This window comes from Fistularia commersonii, chromosome 10 (genome assembly GCF_037954325.1).
Source record: "Fistularia commersonii isolate RoL2024-O1a breed Wild chromosome 10, RoL_Fcom_v1.0, whole genome shotgun sequence".
NCBI classification, from domain to species: Eukaryota; Metazoa; Chordata; class Actinopteri; order Syngnathiformes; family Fistulariidae; genus Fistularia; species Fistularia commersonii.
This window is the reverse complement of record NC_141293.1, coordinates 12,510,714-12,531,580: the sequence shown is the minus strand read 5'-3', so window position 1 is coordinate 12,531,580 and position 20,867 is coordinate 12,510,714. Positions and strand designations below refer to the sequence as shown.

Genomic DNA, 20,867 nt, shown 5'->3' with positions numbered 1-20,867 from the left:
GAAGACGAAGGAAAATAAGATACATTTGATTTAAAGCAACTTTATGCTTTCTTTGCAGTCCGATAATCACAGGGCCACATATAGAAAGCGTATGGGCATTCATTCGGTCATTCACACATCTTGGCAATTTGGGGTTTCCGATGAGCCTGCTGTAAATTTTTGGGACTGTGGGAGGAACCACAGGTAGATATGGGTAGAATATGCAAAGTCTCCTGTTGGAATCCTACCTGGGACCTTTAGCTGTGAGACCACTGTGCCACCCGCTGCAAAAGAGAATAGTCATAAGACAAGATTGTTTGTTTTGTGTTTATTGCACAAATCCTGCCGCATTGAGAGGAACAAATATTTGTGATCAGAAATACTGACATGCAAAGGAAGCTTAATTTGCATGGGATTAGCGTAACCTGGGGACCTAATTTGAGTTGCTGCAAATTCGCCTGTGTCCTGATCCAGCGGAAATCTGCCGTGTCCATAATTTATGGATTTCACCGCACATTTCCTGCTATGAAGGTCTTCATTTTGCTCCAGGCTCTTTTTCTGCCGTCTTTCTTCTTTGCAAGCATCTCGGTCAGGAAATGTGGAGGCTGCAGATTTAGGTAGATGTTCTTATCTTCACCTCCACTTGGTCAGACCCCCGAAGACCTTCGCAGAGAACGATGGGAGAAACATGTCTGGACTTTCTCCATCGTCTTGAAAAAGCGGCGTTGAAAAACCCTTTTTTTTTTTTTGCAAAGCGCCTGGTTTTCTCTTTCGCAGCAGATGTTTCTCTTGTCGTCGGGATGTTTGGTGTCACCTGGACATAATAGGAGGAACTTTCTCAGTTCCCAGTACCTTTCCGGGAACTAATCTGTTTTTTGTGCTTTCGGTCGACGTCGGAATCAGGGCCCAATTTCAAGAATCATTTTAGCTCCAACTGTGATCCGGGGTCTTTCTATGGTTCCATAGATCTCATATGATGCAGGTGTTTAGTGATGGGTCCAGCTCGGAGGCCATGCTTGTTCCCCAATCTTCTTGCGGACTGCTGGGGACCGTTTTCAAAAACTGTTTTGGTCACAGGTCGGCTGGTTTCTTGCAAAAAAAAATCACATTAGTAGCAAGAGATGGGCCATTGAACTGCATTTTTCCCAGTTTGCCTACGTATGGAATATTTAAGCATCCGTCCCCGGAGAGTCCAGTTAATCCGGCTCCAGTACTTGCACCACATGCTTGTGTTTTCCCGGTTCGTATTCGGCAATGACTGTCGGCTCAAACCTAAATGGACCCGATCCGATGCAATTTAGGCTGTAATTGGACTAATACCGGCCCAGTAATCAGTTTACAACCAAATTGCTGGTCTCTACACTGGAACAATTCAGAGTCCTGAGCCAGTAACCTCTCTGTCTGGCAGCCGGCCCGAGAAGGAGCCAGTCAGAATAATGCCAGCGCTACTCAAATGTACCGCAACTACTGTGAAGGTTGTTAAGCTACCGAGGGGCCATTTCTTTAAGCGTTCTGCGCCTTTTCATCCTCCTCCTGACCGTTTCTAGTGTTCCACAAGAGCTCTTAAACCCCCCTCAATCACTCACCGCGCTCACCTCGATGCACATCGGATTCTTGTCGTTCATTATCTATTCCGCCTATCCCTCAGCGAGGTTGGCGGGGAGAGCCGGAGCCTATCCGGGCTGTCATTGGCGGGGAAGAAACGGGGTTCAGCCGGACCGTCGGCCGGTCGATCGGCCCAGAGAGGGAAACATACAGCCATTCACGCGTTTGTCTTTGGGCTGCGGGAGGAACCTTTTTCTGAATCCCACAGCCTCGACCTTAAAACGAGATTTAAAGCACAAAGGGAATTCTGTTTGCTGACTTTTTGACATCCAGTTATTGATTTAGTTTTTTTTTTATCTCCATACCATGATGGCAGATATTTCACCCCAATCATATTTTTGTCAGGCAACAATCTCATCATGCTGGGCTGAAATCTCTTTCGACAGGCTTGCAGAAATACCGACATGCCAAATTTTCCTTTTTTTTTTTTTTTTTTTTTTTTAGTATATTGCCTTGTGTGGTGTTGTGATAGCGGCGTGGCGCCTCTGCCATGGAGATACATCTGGCTGGGAACAAATGATTCTCCGGGTCTGCGGCGCCGCTCCACTGCGGGGGGGAAAAAAAAATCCCTTCTTTCTCCCGAGCTACTCCTGCAGCCGCGGCGTCTGTTTTCAGAGCAATAACCGACCAAATTAGTCTTCAAATAGGCACCGACGTCTTATAGATCTGCTCTCCGGCTGATTTGCACACAGAGTAATCGAAGTTCTGCTCGGAGCCCGTTCCCTTGTGCCTCCCAAGACTCGTTATCGGCAATGAGGGGACGGGAGCATAAATTATTTATAGGGTCAGGGTGCATTACTTTCAACAAAAATGCGATTCATAGCGATCGCTATGATAAAACAAAGATTAATGTCCGGTTTGAAACGGGGGGGATGAAGACCGCCGGTGGTGAATTGCACTTTTTGTAAGTCGCTTCGGATAAAAGCGTCTGCCAAATGACCATAATGTAATGCCGGTGTGTTCAACGTCGTCGCAAAGTGGAAGTCCGGCCGCCCAGCGAGTGGGAGGAGCCGGTGTAGAAGGGTCTGGCATTGAGTAACGGACTGAAAAGGGGGTTTCAGTCGATTCTCCTCCACGGTCAATAACTTTATATAATCAGGCATCATTTGTCCAAAGAGCAGAACAACAAAATGAAACTGCATGACGAATGGGGAGGGAAATGAAGATCTATGGCTGATTTTCCCAAACCGGACTCCCTGAGGGGGCTTTTCCACCCTCTCGGCAGGGGGGGATTTGATGTGTCTTGATGCAAAAATTGGCAATTCAAGTTTAGAAGTCACACACAAACACACACACGAGTGTATTCAGATTGAATGTGTGTCAACAAACCCCCGATTTCTAAACCTCCCCGGTGGGAGTAACAACCAATACACCTCTAGTGTCCTTTTTAAAAATTGGTCTGTCAACCTATCATTTCTATTTTATTGGTATTTAAAATTCAAAAAGAGGGTACAGGACTTTTTTATTTAGTGGACAAGCTTTTTGTTTTATTGCTAGCTGTCGATTTTTTTTTCCGGGCTTGAATGCATCCTTCAAGGAACCCACTTTGTGAGCGCTAGTTTCCAACATTTAAACATTTTCAAGCTTTTTCTTTATATCTTTTAGAGTTTCTTTTAGCTCGGACAGTTTGGCTTGCGGCGCAGTTGCAATCACACGTTTCCGCCTTTCAGCCAAAGAGACCGCTCGCTGAGAACGGGATAGTTTGTCGATCCCGCAGAGGAAAAACTACATGAGCACGTCCAGCCTTCAGGAACTTAATACCAATTCTCCTGAATGCTCTGGCCTCTTAAAGGAAGGAGCTGTACTCAATTTGAAGTTTGAGTGCGCCTCAAAGGACTTAACATTGACTTAACCCTCATATTATGTTAAGGGTCAATTTGACCCATTGGGTCAATGGGTGAAATGGGTCAAATTGACCCTCAAAATAATATGAGGGTTAGAAATAAAAGATGTGACTTGCATTCCAAATGGATCCCAATGAGTTAACGCCGTTTTGAAGAAACATGTCCAGTGTTTTATAAGGATCTGTCCTTTCTAGGGAGATTCGTTGTACCTCTATTTTTAATTTTATTGAGAAAGTTGTGTTGTTGGACAAAAATCTCTTGCTTTACCTTCATAAAGGTTGACTTCTCTGGCCGTCTTGGTAACACGTGGCAAAAAACAGACTGCGGAAATGAATACCTTATTTAAATGTTTGGCTAACTGTAAATCGCACACAAACCCCGAGAAAGGTCGAACGCTCCCGGGTCAGTGCCTCGTCGCTCCTTTACTTTTTATCGAAAGGAGGCAAAACTCTCTCTAAGTCGTCCGTTTTCGGCTCTTCGGCGACACTCGGACTGTGACCCTTCTTTCACTCACCGTCACGGTCCGGCGGCGGTCCTCACCGAGCTGTGCTGAGTCAGCGTCTTCTCCTTTATCCTCGGCGATGGCGCCGTGGCCGGAACCCTTGAAAGACGCTGAATGTCAAACCGGAGGCGGCTCCTCTGGCCGCGACCACGCTAGCGGCTGCAGTTGTTTTGTTTTTTTTTTAATCTCCGTGCACCGACACATCTCTCTGGATGCAAAAAAAAAAATTTAACAACCTCAATGATTTAAAACAGTCAGCCCATAAAAGTTGAGGGTTTTGCTCTGCACTGACATACAGGACATAATAGGCTCTGAACACCTTGCAGGGGAAATGACTTTGACTCTTAGACTCACAATGACAAGTGCTGCCATGGAGATGGTGCCTATTAGACTGATTGCCAATTAGCCTCATTTGTCTGCTATAAAAAAGGGGCCTGGCAATCAGCGCTGTGATCAGCGTGTTTTCAGAGCAACAAGAGACAATTAGCAGAGCTTGAAGGAGTCGACCGCGGTCTGTCCAGCATCGGTCAAGTAAAAAAAAAAAAACAAACAAAAATTGATGAATATGTCGCGGGAGAATTTGATGACGAGGCAATAAGCGCAAATCACGGCGATCGGGGTGAAGATTTTGGAACTCGGTCGTCCGATATGATTTACGCTGCTTGTGAAGTGAAATAAAACACACCGGCACGTTCTCTCCGTGCCAAAAATACAACTTTCTCAATGTGAAGTGTAACAAACTGCGGTGCAGGCGTTATCATCCAGAATTAGCTGACTGCAGACACATGAACCAAAAAGAAAGTGCAGGACTGTCTCAGAAAATTAGAATATTGTGATAAAGTTCTACATTTTCTGTAATGCAATTACCAAATGAAAAATATCATACATTCTGGATTCATTACAAATCAACTGAAATATTGCAAGCCTTTTATTATTTTAACCCTCATATTATGTTAAGGTTCAATTTAACCCATTGGGTCAATGGGTGAAATGGGTCAAATTGACCCTTAACATTACATCTTAAGAAAACTCAAAAATCCTATCTCAAAATATTAGGATATCGTGAAAAAGTAATTTTTGTTTTTTTAATTGCATAACAGAAGAAAAACAACTTTATCACAATATTGTAATTTTCCGAGACAGTCCTGTATCTAAATTCTCTATTTACATTTTGTTAGTTTTGCAGTTGTTACTCCAAAATGGTTCCCATTAAATTTTAGTCCATACATCTTTTTCTCCATTCATTGCTTTCCCAAATTTTTCCGCCCGCAACCCCGAAATAATCATGGCAATGGCCCTGGATAGCCGTGACCGAACTCTAGAATGAAACGCTGTCTTTGAGTTTCGCCCCCTGGACGGTTCACGCAGAGGGTCCTCCATATGGGACGGCAGATGGCTTGCAGCCGTGATCTTTACGATATTAAAGTGACATGTCAACTGAACGTGATACCGTCGTTTATCTGTCGCGATGGCCTCGGGAAGATTCTGAAAGTCATCTCGTTACACCCAATTTGGGAATCTCCGATGCGGGGTTCGCCCTGGACCCGGTCGCCAGTCTATCACAGGGCCACGAATACGCATGCGACTTTTCACACATTTGGTCAATTTGGGTCTTCTGAGAATATTTTTTCCGTAAACTCATGCAGACCCCCAGTCGGGATGAAACCAGGGGTGATTGGAAACCAACAGTTACTTATCACTGGCATCGCTCTCAGCAGAGAGTAATCTCGGAGTGTTTGCTATCCGTCTTTTGTGTTACCGAGCAACGCCAGGTGGGCTTAGCTTCATGCGAGAAATGTAACTGCCGGTTGACAGTATTTTGATTGGCCACGTTCCGGCACATACTCGTGACCTGACAACCAGGACATACCTGGATAAAATAAAAACAGAAATTAGACTCATTTCAGACCTTGCGGGAGAAAATCAGGTGTACTCGGATACACTCAGATCCTTTCGGGCCTCGGTCCGACCGGGACGGAGCCTGATATGAATCTGATATCTGCAAATGTCTCCCGTCTAAGCAGACGGACCGGATATTTCGGAACCGGTGGATGAAATTATCTCAGTTTTAATGACGTTCGTTTCACTGACCTCTACGAAGAAACGGGCGAAAGTGCAGAGGGAGGAGGCGCCTCCGAGGGAGACGCTTCGAAAAAGCATCCATACAGGTCGAATAGTTCTCATTTATCTCGTTTTTGTTTTGTTATTTGTTGTTTTTTGAAAGCTAGTTGCGTGACGCCGGGGGGAAAATAGCATGATAAATGTGGCGATTTGGAAGTTCGCATCAAGTGAAAGCGGTTTGGACTCGTTTCCATCGGGTTTGGGGCGGCGAGATCAGTGCTTTTTTTTTTTTTTCTGTCGCCCCTCTGCGCTTCAAAGATTTGATTGCAACTCAAGATTTTTTTTTTTTGTTTTTTTTTTGTTTTTATTCCGCCCGCGTCGGATGCTTTTCACGCGGCTAGCGGCGTGCGGGGGAAACACAAACAAAGCGGTAATGAAGCCGATTCCTGTGTCGGCTGTTTGTTGACAAAAGTGCCGCCACGCTGTTCTTGACATGCAACAGGACCGGACTCCTAGCCATCTGTTGCTAAGAGGCAGCGCTTCCCTTTTTCTTTTTTTTCTTCGCCCTGCATATCTTCATCTGGCGCGGTCCAACTGGCAGGTATTCTTGATCAGTGCACCCGTGAGACGGCACAAGAACAAACAAACATGGCTGCCAGCGCCGCGCATATGCAGATGCGCCCTGTTTCATTCACAGATGCGTTTGAGCCGTCTTCCTCCCGCAGCCCCAGGCAGTGAGCCACACACACACACACACACAGGCGCACACACGTGGACATAAATACAGACTGTCAGAGTGCAATACAATCGAGAGACACAATAGAGAAAAATATGTCAGCGCCTCAGGCTTGGGCTTCTATCATCCAATCGAGAAAAGCTGTTGTGGTGTGAGGAAGGGGAAAAAAAAAAAACAAACCTCTGCTCATTGATTCTGACAGTCTGCTTGCTGAATGGCACCAAATGTGTTTGTATAATCACGTTGATGCTGTGGAATTTGTGAAACTGAATGATTCATGGGCGTGATGTTCGTCGGTTGCCGTATTAGGCCCGGTCAATCATCCCCGCCGCATTTTCTAACAGGCCGCCGCGTCCCGTTGTTGACTGTGGTAGAAAGCTGAAAGCTCTCAAGATGGAGGCCAAAGACGCCCCTGAAAGGGTCCTTGAAGAACCCCGACTGCTTTATGCTAAATTAAACAAATGATGTTCTGCTTTTGTAGCCCGTCGTTTTGATAATGAAATTAATTAGGCCTTATCTTTTTCCCACCAGACCCCATTCTTTTGTATGTGTGTGTGTGTGTGTGTGTGTACACTCTTAGAATACAGACAGAATTTTTTTTTCCTTCTCTTTGAATCTCCTGTTTCTCATCCCGCTCAACCATCTGCCCCCCTCATCCTCCAAAAAAGCATCTTCTCTCTGAACCGATTACTCAACGCGCTAATATCGGCTAGCAAACACGGGCATTAGCCCGGGCAGGGGCGTCTTAATGTTGTGCTTCGGAAACCGGCTCGTGGCGTAGCGTTTGTGCGCGCCTCGTCACAAATCACAACATTTAAATATCATTACGGGGCTGCGATGCTCAGCGGAACCGGCAAAGTCGGTTAAAAGCGCTCGGCCTCATTCGTTTCAAAACACGCTAATAGGAGGGTGAACGCACGTGTGTGTGTGTGTAGACCCGGTAAATAAACACTTATCCCTTAGAAGACGACAAAATCAATGAGGCGATCTGATTGAAAAATATGAGAGAACACCAGGAGACATAAAGCAGGATCCGTGCAAAATGTAGACATTATTAAAGATGCATAGACGACGGCGTCGCGTTGCCTCTCCCGATGCCGTGAGCGTTCCGGCTGCCGCCGTCGCCGCCGCTGTTGTTGTTTTGGCCTGCTTTTTTTCCCCCCAAAAAAGGGAATTAATTGAATTTTAATCATCTAAATTTGGATAATACCCATCATTAGTGGGGCTACAAAATAATTACACTAAAAGGGGAACAGGATTGATGAGCCCGTCTGTTGAGGGAAACTTGTTAATGAGTCAAATCCTGTAAAGCACTTTAAACAAACAAGAGCGGAAGAAAATGACGGAAGCTTTGCGAAGGCTTTGTTCTTCCTGTGACGGACACGGGAGGCTCTCCGATGCGGATCTTCCTCCCGGATTCCTATGACAGAGATGGTCGGATTTGATTTCCACGCCGCCAAATCACAAGCAGGTGTTTTGATGACACCAGGTCTGGACCACAGCTTTTTAAAATATCCCCTAAACTTGGAGGCGGCGGCGGTGACGAAAGAGTTCCAGGCTGAAGATCCGAAGAGAGAAAGCAAAAATGTGATAGAGATAGAAGGTACAGTAGAAGCTCATCTTACGAACGTCCACGATCACAGACAAATCGGCCAACCAGAGGCCTCGGTGCACGAACACATAAACAACGCTACTCCGCGTTGTTTACGTCTTGCGTCGTCTTCCTCCCGCTACAACTCTTTTTGTGTTTTTTAAATATATAAAATAAATAATAAATATACATTAGAACAGGGGTGGGCAGTTATTTTGACTGGCAGGGCCACATTTCTGATTTAATTTTTATACGCGGTATCACAACTGGGTGTCATGTAAATTGAACAGAATGAAAATTGCAATTTAGATACTTACAATTTTTGTCATTTTATTTTAACTTTGGAATTACTAATGATCATATAAATGTACTGATATTATTTTGTGTGAAATCATCCACACAAAATTAAACAAAAGGAAAAAAATAGCCGTTTCTAAATTCAATATTGATTGAAAATGCTTATAAAAATATTCAAAGGAAATAGTTTGGCAGGCTGGATAAAAAAGCAAAACAGGACGTAAAATGCCTCGGTCTGCGTTAGAAAAATAAAAGTGGCGGTGCCTGGCCGGACTCAAGACTCAGTTTTTATCGTCCATTATACGTCCTTTATATCGTCCGTTAAAAGGCATGCGGAAAAAAGAGTTACAAAAATGTTAATGTACACAGTAGAATAAAAATAGATGATAGCAGCATAAAATTAAATGATAGCAGACCAAAAAAAAATAAAGAAAATAATGTTGCCAGTCGATCAAGCAACGTCCCCCGGGATCCTGCGAGGCCAGGAAGTCGGGAGAAGACAACGATTGAAAACAAGATTTCTGTCCAGGTTTTTATTTTAGGTGATAAAAAGTAGAAACAGACGTTCACGTCAGATTCACCGTTTTCGCTCCAGTCCTGGAAACAAGAAATAAAATAAAAACCCAAGTCCAAAACCGGAGCTGCTGTGCAGATCAGGACCGAGAAGGAGGACGGATCAGAAAAAGTCTCACGCCGCTGCTCTCCGGCCGCTCGACAGATTAGCGATATACTGTTACGGTCGATATCGACCCGATAGATATGACATCAAGATGGTTTCTGGAATAAGAACCACATCGCTGTGTCCATTCGCTAAACATTCTACTGGTATGAGAAATGAAGCCCTTTCCTATCTTTGGCCAATTTTTCTTATTATGTTTCAGTTGTATTTTTCTTTCAACCTGTGAAGAGACGGATCGCAAAAAGGAACAACAAGCCCGAGTCGAGTCCATTGTGTCCGATCGCTCTCGGTATTGACTCCTTTGCGAGGAATCGCTTACCAGCGCGCACGTCGGCCTTTTTATGGACGGCCCCCCTGATGCGTCAGGTGTTCATTCGTACTGCAGTCTTATTAATAAAGTCGGCCTATTGGTCTTTCAGACTGGCGCCTGAAATTTCCTTAACATTTTATGTTTTGTTATTACGGCAGACATGGAGCTCGTTTTTTTTTTTTTTTTTTTTTTTTTTACTCCCAATGTGTGTTATTGCTCTTTTTTTCAGCGTTTCTCTGGTTCCGGGCCAGGGTGTAAGAATCGGCCTGATTTTTATCGAAGGGGACCGTCATTAAGCCGCGATTTGGCCAGAAGATCGTCTATGCGGTCTGGCAACTCGGCCACGGTTGCCAGGTTTCTGTCTGTGCTCTGACCAGCAGAGCCGGCCGCACTCCCTCATTTCCTTATTCACTTAGTCCCTATTCAGGATCAAATTATTCGGCGACAGGTTACCGTCAGGCTTGTGAGCGGCCGGTGACCGTCTGCCACTCTCGCTAGCGTCAGTTATTTCTCTGAGCGTCACTTTTTGCCATGTATCTCACAGCGGCGGCATCAAAAAAACGGCACCACCCACGCATTCTTGCAAAATTCGATCTACGTCGCGCGTTCCTGCCAGACAATGAGCAAAGAACTCGTAGAATGCTCTTTTTTTTTTTCGTGAAGCGCCTGGTCCCATCACTCCGGCGCCGTTTGTCAAAACAAGCGTCTCGGAAAGTTTCCCCGCCAAATTGCAGTTTGCTGTGACAAAGATGGAATTGATATTTTCGTAAGGATGCCGTCACCTCAGCGCCCAAAGACGCGAAATCAACTGTGTTGCCATTAAAAACCCGTGGGCGACTTGAAACCCGGTCAACTTTCCGGATGCCATTTGAGCAGAGCAGCGTTTTGGTGCCGCAGTTTGCATGTTCTTCTGGTGTCCATGAGTGGTTTTGACGGATTTCCTCTCCAGACCAGAAGAAGGTCAAAACAGCCCACGTGGTTTCTCCTCCCGGGTGTGCACTTGTTGTAGGAGTGCTCTTGAATTGAATAGCTGAGTTGTTTTTTTAATCTTGCTGCATATCTGCACCAAAGCCTTTCTGTTCGGCGTCTCCATGTTATTCCTCCCAAAGTCCAAACACTTGGTGGAGATTCATGGGAGCCCTTAAAACACCCGGACGTGCGAATAGATTCATTCAGACCCTGTTTTTAATGGTTGCATCTCTCTATATGACAAATCAATGTTGTATGTCTCTAAATATTGCTGCATGACGGAGTGAACGGTTGTTTTTCCTCAATGTGACGTTAATGTTTGTCGGTCCCTGTATGGTCGTTGGTCCCTGGGATCCACCGACGTCCAGACTGGTGTGAACCCCGCCTCTCGTGATGGAGCCAGAAAGTGAATTGGAGGTTGCTTGACCGTAGATTCGTCGCGCGATGCCGGCTCTCCAGCTCCATTCCGCAGCGCAGATAAACAAACGATCATTTCGTTTGCTTTGAGGGGAAAACGACGAGGGAAACATCCCAAAACATTAGTGTTTCCCACTAATAACTTCTTCTTCACTCACCCCGGTGACCGGTTGCCACGAACATCTAACGCCGCCTTGTATCAGCAGCCGCTTTGATGGCGTCAGCTGGAACAAATGCGAAGAAAACAGTTTGCGCGAAAGCGATCGATTCCTTTGCGGGTCCTCATATCTTTTGTTTTTCTTCGCGCCGCGTGGATCATGTCGGGTCAGGATCAAACCCGGAGCCTCTTCCCTAAACGGCGCCATCGAGTCTTAATACGACCGGCTCTATCACCCGCGTCCCTTTCAAGATTTCCCACGTCGCGTTTCTGATCCACCGACGTTAAACATTCACAGCTCGGGGTTAAAGGTTTAATCCCCGCTCGGGCGGAGAGCTCTCGGGCGACGCCGAAGACTCGCACTTTAGGCGGCGCGCAGGCTTCCAGGCTGTGTGTGTTCAAAACAGCTCGAGCAGGAGGGTTGGCAGACGAGAAAAGTCCAAGAAAAGGAATGAATGTGCATCATGACGGCGACCGGGAACGATAACGCTGGAAAAAACAAAACAGGGATTGACTGGAAAGCTGATTTACACGGACAATAATCCAGCAGCTCCAAATGGGGGAGGGGGGAACAGAGCTATAAATACACAGATAACTAATTACACACTTACACCAGGTATGACAACATGAAGAGTAAATAAAATGAAATGGAAAAGAAAAAACACAGGAAGGTAAGCAATAGCAAAAATAGCAACACAAAAGGGAGATCATTTAACGTTAAATGTCTTTTAAGGGCAGTTTTTTTTTTTCCACATCTGAATGTTTAAATGACACCTCAAACGTGTCGCCTTTTAAGAAAAAAATAAACAAATTGCTCAAAAAATATGAACTTTAAAAAACAGAGTTAGATGAACTACTCATAAATGTCCAAATACTGTGGTCTAAAAATACCCGTGTACAAGTAAATGTCACTTAACTAAAGGCGTAGTCACCTTCGCCTTATTTTTGTCAGTGTCGAAAAGTAAACTAATTATGCAGCCTGTTATTTTATTATAGTCCATTATCCTGTGCAAGACAGGTGTTTTAAAAACGTTAATCTGAATAACGTACAGGGACCTCAAGGTACTTTGTATGGATGAAAACGTTGGAGTAAACGCACTGCATCGTCTTATACGTTTACTGAAGTGAATAATGGATTATCGAAGGAATCATCAGAAAGCAGGTCATAAATCTCTGAAATAAAAAATGAAAGTGAATGCGGCCGGAAAATATCGGTGAAAATGACGTTTCATTTTAGGGAAAGCCCAAAGTAGTATCACACTGAGATGCCGTCGTACAAATCCTTCGAATAGATTTTTGTTACTTTTTTACCAATGATTGCTAGCAAATACAGCAAGTATGTGAATAGAATAAAGAGACACACATGTAAAAAAAAAAACAACAAAGGAATCTGATTGAAACTCAATAAATGAATAAAGTGATTAATCAGTTCATTTCTGAATGAATTGCTCGTTCATCAAAATGAAAACAAGCATATTTAAAATATATGCAAAAAAAAAAAAAATGTAACCGAAAAAAAATTCCAACATGATTTATCCAAACTTTACAGAAGTTGAGTTCGAGAGAAAGCGTAATCTTCTTTAAACCGTTGTAAAGGAAGACATTTTAAGCCGAGACCAGCTTTTTCCACAATCGAAACCTCATTCGCTTCATTTCGCCTCCGGCTGACACCTCGTCGTCGCACCTCCTGTTTCCAGCATTTGCCTCTGACTTTGGGCTGAAGCTTCCCCCTAATAAGCTGATAAACCTTTTTTGCTTTATTTTTTTCAAGTTTCCCAGTTAATGAACACAGACATCTGCGCTAAAATCGTTCCTCCGGGCACTTTGATTTTATAAATATATATACTGTATCTCCCTCCGTTCGCTGTTTATTCTGGTCCTAATGCCGCATCCGGCGCGAGGTCTCCTCACGTCACTCGCCCCTTGATCGCTGCAGACTCAAGCAATTAAGGGTAAAAATAGGTTGGTATGAATTATTAAAACCCTCGCGGCCGTCAGGGGTTCACGGGTCGGGTGTCGACCGCCCCCGCCGCATCCTTCGAGACGCACAAACACCTGTTCTTCAGCTTAATCGCCAGCTGAAAATGCAAATGAAACCTCCGGGAGCTGCATCTGGTTTACTTCTCCGACGTCCGCTCGCTTGTCGGCAGACACCGGAGGATTTGTTCCACTCGAGGGGGGATTTAGCTCCGTCTATTGGTATTAAAAGTAAATCTCTCCTTGTGTCGGTGTAACATTATTACATTTTACTGCGGGGCTCTCCTGTAAACCTCCCACTCCGACTCCCTGATAACGGCGAGGCTAAAAGAGTGCGGAACATCCGCGGGTACGACATTCGACCCGACCCGCGTGATGGCGGGAGCTTCGGGAGGACGGCGACGTCCCGCCGAGAAGAGTTGAGAAGCTCGGGATCAGATTACGAGACGTCTTTCGGTGCATCCGTCTTGGCCTATTTACGCGGGGCTGCTTGCCGGGCTCGGTCGACGCAGGGGGGCCTGGAGGCAGGGCGCGAGAGGTGCTTAAGTGACAGGAGATTAACTTTGACCCCTTGTTTGAAAAACCTCAACTTGACCCTGTATTCTGTGTCAACAACGGGATTACAGCTCGCCGGGGGCCGAATCCTGTTAAAACAGCGGAGTCTCCGACCCAGCTGGCGGTCTGGAGGCCGGTTTCTTCACCGGAGGTCGGACGCTCGCTGTGCCGCCGCCGCCGCTCTGCCATCACTGCGAGGCGTCGACGAGTCTCCAGCCTTCAGGGCAGGACTTGGCATTCAACCGATATTCAGAAACTAAATGTATTTGGCATTTTTATCTCATGTCTTGGTTGAAACTGCATTGCTTTCAATCAGATTTTTTTAAACATTTACTTATGTAACTAATGAACAAACGCAAACCATTAAAATGTCCATTCAAGCTAAAAAAAAAAGATATGTTGATGCCGAATGTGTACTTGTGTACTTTGTTAGCGACGTGTTTACGGATTACAATTTGATTTGGCTTTACGAGACAAAACAGGCGGAGAAACACAAAAATGCTGACCTGGCTAGGACGTGGGAAACTTTGCTAGCGAACCTGCAATAGGCTACTTTAAACTTTACACATCCCGGGATGCAGCAACCAAGACCAGCTTCATAATATCCTCCAAAAATCACTAAAAACATGAAGTCAAAGTGTGCTAAAAAGGAAGCGTCGGCGAATGTTTCCACCGTCTACGTGAACTTTGACGAGAATCTAGGCCATTGTGGGAAATCTGGGGCTTCGGCGGCAAAGTGAGATGGCAAATTTGGACTTTTTCCTCCTCGGCTTTGGACGAGAGCGATAATGTCGCTCAACCTGACTTTGTTAAAAGGAGACTAGATTCCTTTCATCAAAGAAACAGTAAATGAGGTTGTCGGGCAACAAATGTATGCCTGCAAAGGCGTGATACCAATTTGCAATGAGCCGGGACATGACTTGTATGCAGGACTTGTTCTCAGAGTCCCAGTTCTGTAACACTCATCACATAATGAGACATTTCTTGCTTAATATTTGGAGTACAAAGACAATATTGATGTTTTTAAAGTGGAAAACCTCCTCTTTCCAACAATGAAACTCAACTCACAAATGGTAACGCATCCACATTCTGTTTAGGTTTGTTCTGGTAAATTTGTCTGAATAAATGACATTTGCGAGGTAACCTATCATTGCTTAATCAGAACATTTGCTAGTTGCAGTTTGTCAAAAGAATGCAATTTCCTGCTTTTTACACAGAAATTAATTGTTTTTATGAAGAATGGAGCTCGGCCAATTGGTCTGGATCTCCATGATATTTTCTGTTTCTCATTCAGCCTCAAGGGAAAAATATTTCCCCACCTTCGGGGCCTCGGTGGCCAAGGCGAAGAAGGACAAATACATGTGAAACATTACGGCGGCTTGAGGGTGGTGATAATGGCTGCCTCCAGCGAGCGAGGGTCGGAGAAGAGGTGAAGAAATGCATTCAAGCAATGGTCAGGGGGCAGATGTTGTATGCTTGAGAGCCATAATGAAAATGAAGAGGTTCTCTTTGGGAGTGAAGACGACGGACAGGCTCAGGAAGGAGTCCGTCAGAGTCGCAGCACGGCTCCTAAAAATTTTCTGTTTTGGGCATGGACAGGGATAGGGAAGATCTGGGTTGAAGGATACAGAGGTTTGAGGTCCACAAGAAGACCAGAGGGATTTACAGAGGGAGTGATGCATGCCAGGAAGTCAGAGGAGAGGATGAGCGAATCATCTGGAGGCAGATGATTGGCTGTGGCGCCCCCTGCAGCAAGCAGCCTAAGGGAAAGAAGAAGAATGGCTGTCCCGAAACAGATGGATAAAAAGATAAATAAAAACCCCTTCCTCCGGCCGATCTGGATTTTTGTCCGACTCACGTCCGTCTCCCTGTGTTTTCGTCCCCCAGGTGTCCAGACGGCCCTCGACCCAGCACGGTGCGCCCCTGTCAGCTGCCCTGCAAGAAGGATTGCATCATGACCCCTTTCAGCGACTGGACACCCTGCCCCGTCACCTGCGACGCAGGTACGACGGGAAAAAATGAAATGAATGTCAGCTGAGGTCAGACCGCTGGGAAGTATTGATTTTTTTTATTTTTTTTATTTTTATTCTTTTCATTTCCCATCTTGTGTCCACCGGACGTGTCACTGTGTGACTATACCTCTGGCAGACCTCCCCTGAAACTGCCATCTGGTGATATTTCCATTCCCCGAACGATAATGAGACGTAATAAATCTAAAGTGGTTTTGGCTTGTAAGAGTAATTTGTTTGTGCAGAGAGAGAGGGTGGACGTGGTGGGATGCTGCGCTGCATCAAACCCATTTCTGTCTTGTTACACTTAATTAATCTGACGGATCGCCGTACGACGCGGGCCCGCCGGCTCGACCTCTTTTAGCGGCCGGCGGGTCGAAACGGCCACGAGCGTCCGCGCGTTTTTTTGTTTTTCACGCGTTGGACAACACGGTGCAGTCGGGGTCACCTTGGCGTCTCCCGTCATTCAATTTAATGCAGATCGTAATGCAATGATGGGAGTTTCCAGGATATAAAAGATCGGGGTCGGTCCGAAACCAGAAGGTTCGTGAGGTTCACAGGGGTCGGGTCGGTCTGGAGACGGCTTGGAGGGAGGGACAGCGGCGTGAAAGAGGACAGGAGGTTAGTCGACGTGAGAGAAGATGACGCGAGGAAACGTTGAGATGGAGGAAGACGATTGGCTGCGGTGATCCCTGAAGGGATGAGGGTCTGCTTTCAGGGTTCAGGTCAGACGGTGCTGGAGGTTTATCTCCTCACATATAAAGATCATGAATTCTCTGCCTCGGCTCGGAGCTGTATTGGGATTTTCTGGTGGGCTCAATCATCTCCCGCGCCTGTTTTTCCTCCGTCCAATTAGATTTGGCAATCCCCATCTCCAAGTCCATTCTTCAAGAGCTATTAACTGAGCAGCCTTGCTTATCTTTTTGGCATTTCTCTCATCAGTTTCCCATGCAGTCCGTCCCTTATTCTAATTCACCCGTTGTCTGTGTCCATTCAGCTGGTAATGCTGAGAAGAGAAAGCAATCCAGGAAGCGCCTTATCATCCAGATGCCGTCCAACGGAGGGCAGGAGTGTCCGAAGGTCCTGGAGGAGGAGAGGGACTGCGACGTCCCCAAAACATGTCCGGGTTTCAGGTAATGGCCGGCAGGAATCTCTCGATAATGCGCGGACAGATTAGGATCCTTTCACTTAAATATCTGAAGTGCTTCTTTTTTTTTTTTCCGGTCAAGTCACAACGAGTTGATGGCCGAGTGGCGGGAAAAAGGAGAATAGCACATTATTCACCAAATAATATTTCTAAGTATTACAATACTTTAGGCATGAAAACTCACTTGTCCGTCTCCAGAAAACATACTCAATATTTAGATCCAGTTCCTGATTTACATGTTTGTAAATTCTGTTTTATCTCCTCTCCCTGCCTTTTGCTGTATTTTTTTTTTTTTTTTTTTTTGGCAAATAACTTTATGATGCGTACATCATTTAGGACCTTTATCAACAGGCAGGAGTTGGAAGTCCTGGTAAAAATAGGTTGAAAAGTATTCCAAAGACAAGACAGTGATCGTATAAAACCTGTCAACTCATTTTTAAATACCAATTGAATATGGAAATCTCTTCTCCCACTCCCCTGTAGCCTTTTAAAATCATTTCCATAACGCAATATAAAGCTGAATTTATATATACAGTTTATCACAGGGGTTACATTCCAGAAGCGGTGATATTTATATTTCACTATTTATATATATTTTAAGCTTAACTGTGATGTGAGAAGGAAGGATCGCAGAGATGAAGGCGAGCTCCAACTTTATTCTTCCAACACAAAACTAACAACGAACTTCAGTAGCCCAAAATGCCGGCCCACGTCCCTTAGTGTCTTCCACACAGCCCCCCCAACACCCGGAAGGGACTCCGAAAAACATACAAGTCCCTCATGGGAGGCTTGAGCAGCCCGCCATATCGTCCCTGGGTTGAAGCAGCAGGAGGCACCGGATGTTGGTCCTCGAGCTGCCACTCGACCGCCGGCCTTGGATCTCCTCGACACCTTGAAGGGGCTCAGTGAGACGCAGTGCCGTTCCTTGTAGCCGAACCTCCGGTGGAAAAAGCAGAGGCCGGTTCCGACGGTCGCCCCGGCCACCACTGCAGGATCCATGTCTCCTGGTACCATCTGTGAGGGCTCCGAAGCCACACCGCAGGCAGCCTTGTAGCCAACGGGACGCAGTCGGCCTCCTCCGCCAGACCCTGGCAGTCACCGGGACACCGGGAGTTAGCTGGCGCAGGAAGACTCGCGGGAAAAGGAAACCATCTTTGTCTTCTCCGTGCATCGACAGCACGGTGTCCAACAAGTCCACAGCGGCCCCGTCACCCAAACACAAAGCTAACAGCGAACTTTTGTAGACCAAATTCCCCGGGACTTAAACCACGCCCCAGTTCCCAGTCCCGTTGGGCGAGAGGCCCTTTAGCGCCCGCCACATCTCAACGCTCCCCACACTCTTAATCTGGTTAGCGTCTTCCTCCGCTTTGTGCTGGACACCTAAAAGGTGCAGAATGTTACGTAAGGGTTGAAATAAATCAAAACCTTTTGCGAATAATTCCCTCAAACACAACACCACGGAGTGACACGGCGAGTAGCGAGCGCACGTCGATGTGAGACGGACAAGTCTCTAAATTCAGAATTCATGCTATGCAGAGGAGATGCAGAACACGACGCTATGGTCGCTGAGCCAATCAGAGCCCAGGATACAGAACACCATGCTCTGGTTGGTCCCCACCCAAGACAATGCTTATTTTACCATTAAAATAAATTGAATTATGATTATATAAAAACACACGCTATAATAATAGGGTATGTGTATGAACCCGTGGTATAGCGTAGAGCCCGTGGTATAAAATTTGATTGATCCATCCGGCGAGAAATGACATTTTAAGATGCGCGAGTCAAGATATTCAACGATTCACTCTTTCATTCACACATTTTTGAAATTCAGGGTCTCCAAAGAACCCTTGCATGTTTTTGGATTGTGGGAGGAACCCAGAGAACCTGAAGGAAACCCAAGGGGAGAACATGCAAGCTCCACACAGAAACACCCCATGTTGGAATCCAAGCGCTGCGTCCCGCTGCCGTTCAAAGTTATATATTGGAATTTAGATGAGAGCTGAATATACGTTATTACCCACTCTGTCAATGGCCGCTGTGAAAACACCTCAGTTTGTCTCCAGAAGGTTCCAGCCAAGTACTGAATAATTCACGTGCTGTTTATACAGTGTCTTAGATTCCTGTTGACAAACTGCCTTCGCCTCAGGAGGAACCAACGTGTGCTTTAGAACAGAAAAAAAAAAAAAAAATTGTGCAAACCGGGTTTTGGGATATTTCTCAGACGTGCTGAATCCCCCCCTTACCTGGTCCGGCGAAGCGAAGGGGGGTTTATCACCACTGGAGACGTTTAGAGGGCTGGATGGAGCTTCATCCTCATAGAGGAGTTGGTAAAACAATGTAAAGCGCACGGACTGCTGGTCACTTCCATGGCAAGCGGACCCGACCGGGCGAGCGGGATTTATTAGCAGCGAGACGCGCTAAGCCGGGGTCTTTTCTTGCGGATCCGTTGACCGAAAACAAAACTATCGGCAGACGTTTTAATGGCCGCTGCCAAAAATAGCCCCCCCGCCCGTGTTGATTTATAGCCGTGCAGTTTCTCGTCTCCTCTGCTGCCAGCAGGCCCCACGAGAAGTGGATTCCACAGGGGGATATCGGGCCAAACAGCTAATTAATGAAGTTGTTTTAACATACAAGGCTTGATTAAAAAAAAATGGTATTTGTTTTTTTTTTTCTCACTTTAAGAGTTTATTTGAGGGCGGCTTGGAATAAGCGATACCGGTCTTTTGATTTGTTTTTGAAATCATTAGCCAAATGCTCTCTTGTCAAGTTAAAAATGCCTATTTTCCCCTTTTTTACAGCTACATTTCTGGTTTGTTTTTTTTTCTTTGATGGCTTTTCTTCTCTTGAGAGGCCGATTTTTCTTTTTATCGCGTATTTCTAATCGTTGAACATCTTGATTAATCTTTCAGTCATTTCCAGTCGTTTACACTCCGGCACTAAATTTATTTTGTTTTTTTGTTTTACTTATAGTGAATTTCATGTTGCTCAAATCTCAAGAGTGGCTGGTGTCATTCATGGATAATCCCATCCGGATTGTTATTTAGCGCTCCTGCAATCTGTAGCCCTTGTCAAGTTGCGAAGGTTCCTGACCTGTTTCACTGTTGACGGCGAGTGTGGACGATTACACTTTTTCTCTCCGCTTTCGCTCCAGGTGGAAAACCCACAAGTGGAGAAAGTGCCAGCTGGTCCCTTGGCTCCTCCGACACGACCGCCCCGGTGCTCAGGAGACCTGCGGCCAGGGACTTCAGACCAGAGGTACGCAAAACAAAACGCCGTTTTTCCCTCCCGGTCGCGATGGAGCCGCTCCAGGTCGGCCATGAGCCGACAGGTTTCCAGACTGGAAGAAGGTCACGACAACCCATGTGGTTGTAGGTGGTTGTAGGAGCGCTCTTGAGTCGAATAACCAAATCGGGTTTTTTTTTTCTCTGGGCGGCGCAGAGTGAGAACATCTGCACCAAAGCATGAAGGCCCCTGGTTATATTCCGACAGGGGTCCTTCCCGTGTGGAGTCTCTAGGTTCTTCACGGGTCTCCATGGGTTTCCTCAGAGTTCCTCCGACAGTCCAAAAACACGCAGGATGTTCATTGGAGACCTGAAATTGTCCAGACATGTGAATGAAAGTGAATGGTTGTATGTCTTTATATAAGACTTTGTGATTGGCTGGTGACTGATCAAGGTTGAGCCTGGTAAAAGGTTGTCTGTCTCTGTATAACATATAAATGGGAGTGAATGGCGGTTGGTCTCCATATATAACACGCTCTGCACCTGTGGCTTGTTTTTAAAGGAACCCAGAGAACCGTCTATTGTGGACGAACATCATTTCTCAATTCAAAATGTATGATGCAGACAAACAAACTGCTGGTTTCGGCTAGCTTTAGATACAGAGACTGAATGGTTGTACGTCTCTGTATGGCTTTGCTGTGCATCCAAAACAGTACGTGTCCCTGTGATTGGCTGGCCTCTTGGCCAATGACAGCTGGGACAGACTGCAAGATAAGCGCTGAAGGAAAAGAATGAATGAATGCATTTA

The 20,867-nt window shown here is 45.8% G+C and overlaps 1 protein-coding gene across 1 annotated transcript in view; it reads left to right on the top strand.

Moving 5' to 3' along the window:
• Nucleotides 1-20,867, top strand: part of thsd7ab (thrombospondin, type I, domain containing 7Ab) — a 146,983-nt gene that overhangs the window by 47,643 nt on the left and 78,473 nt on the right. Inside the window, exons 9-11 of the mRNA XM_086154429.1 lie at nt 15,567-15,682; nt 16,686-16,821; nt 19,990-20,093. Coding sequence (XP_086010555.1) covers nt 15,567-15,682; nt 16,686-16,821; nt 19,990-20,093 — 356 coding nt within the window. The remainder of the gene's footprint in view (nt 1-15,566; nt 15,683-16,685; nt 16,822-19,989; nt 20,094-20,867) is intronic.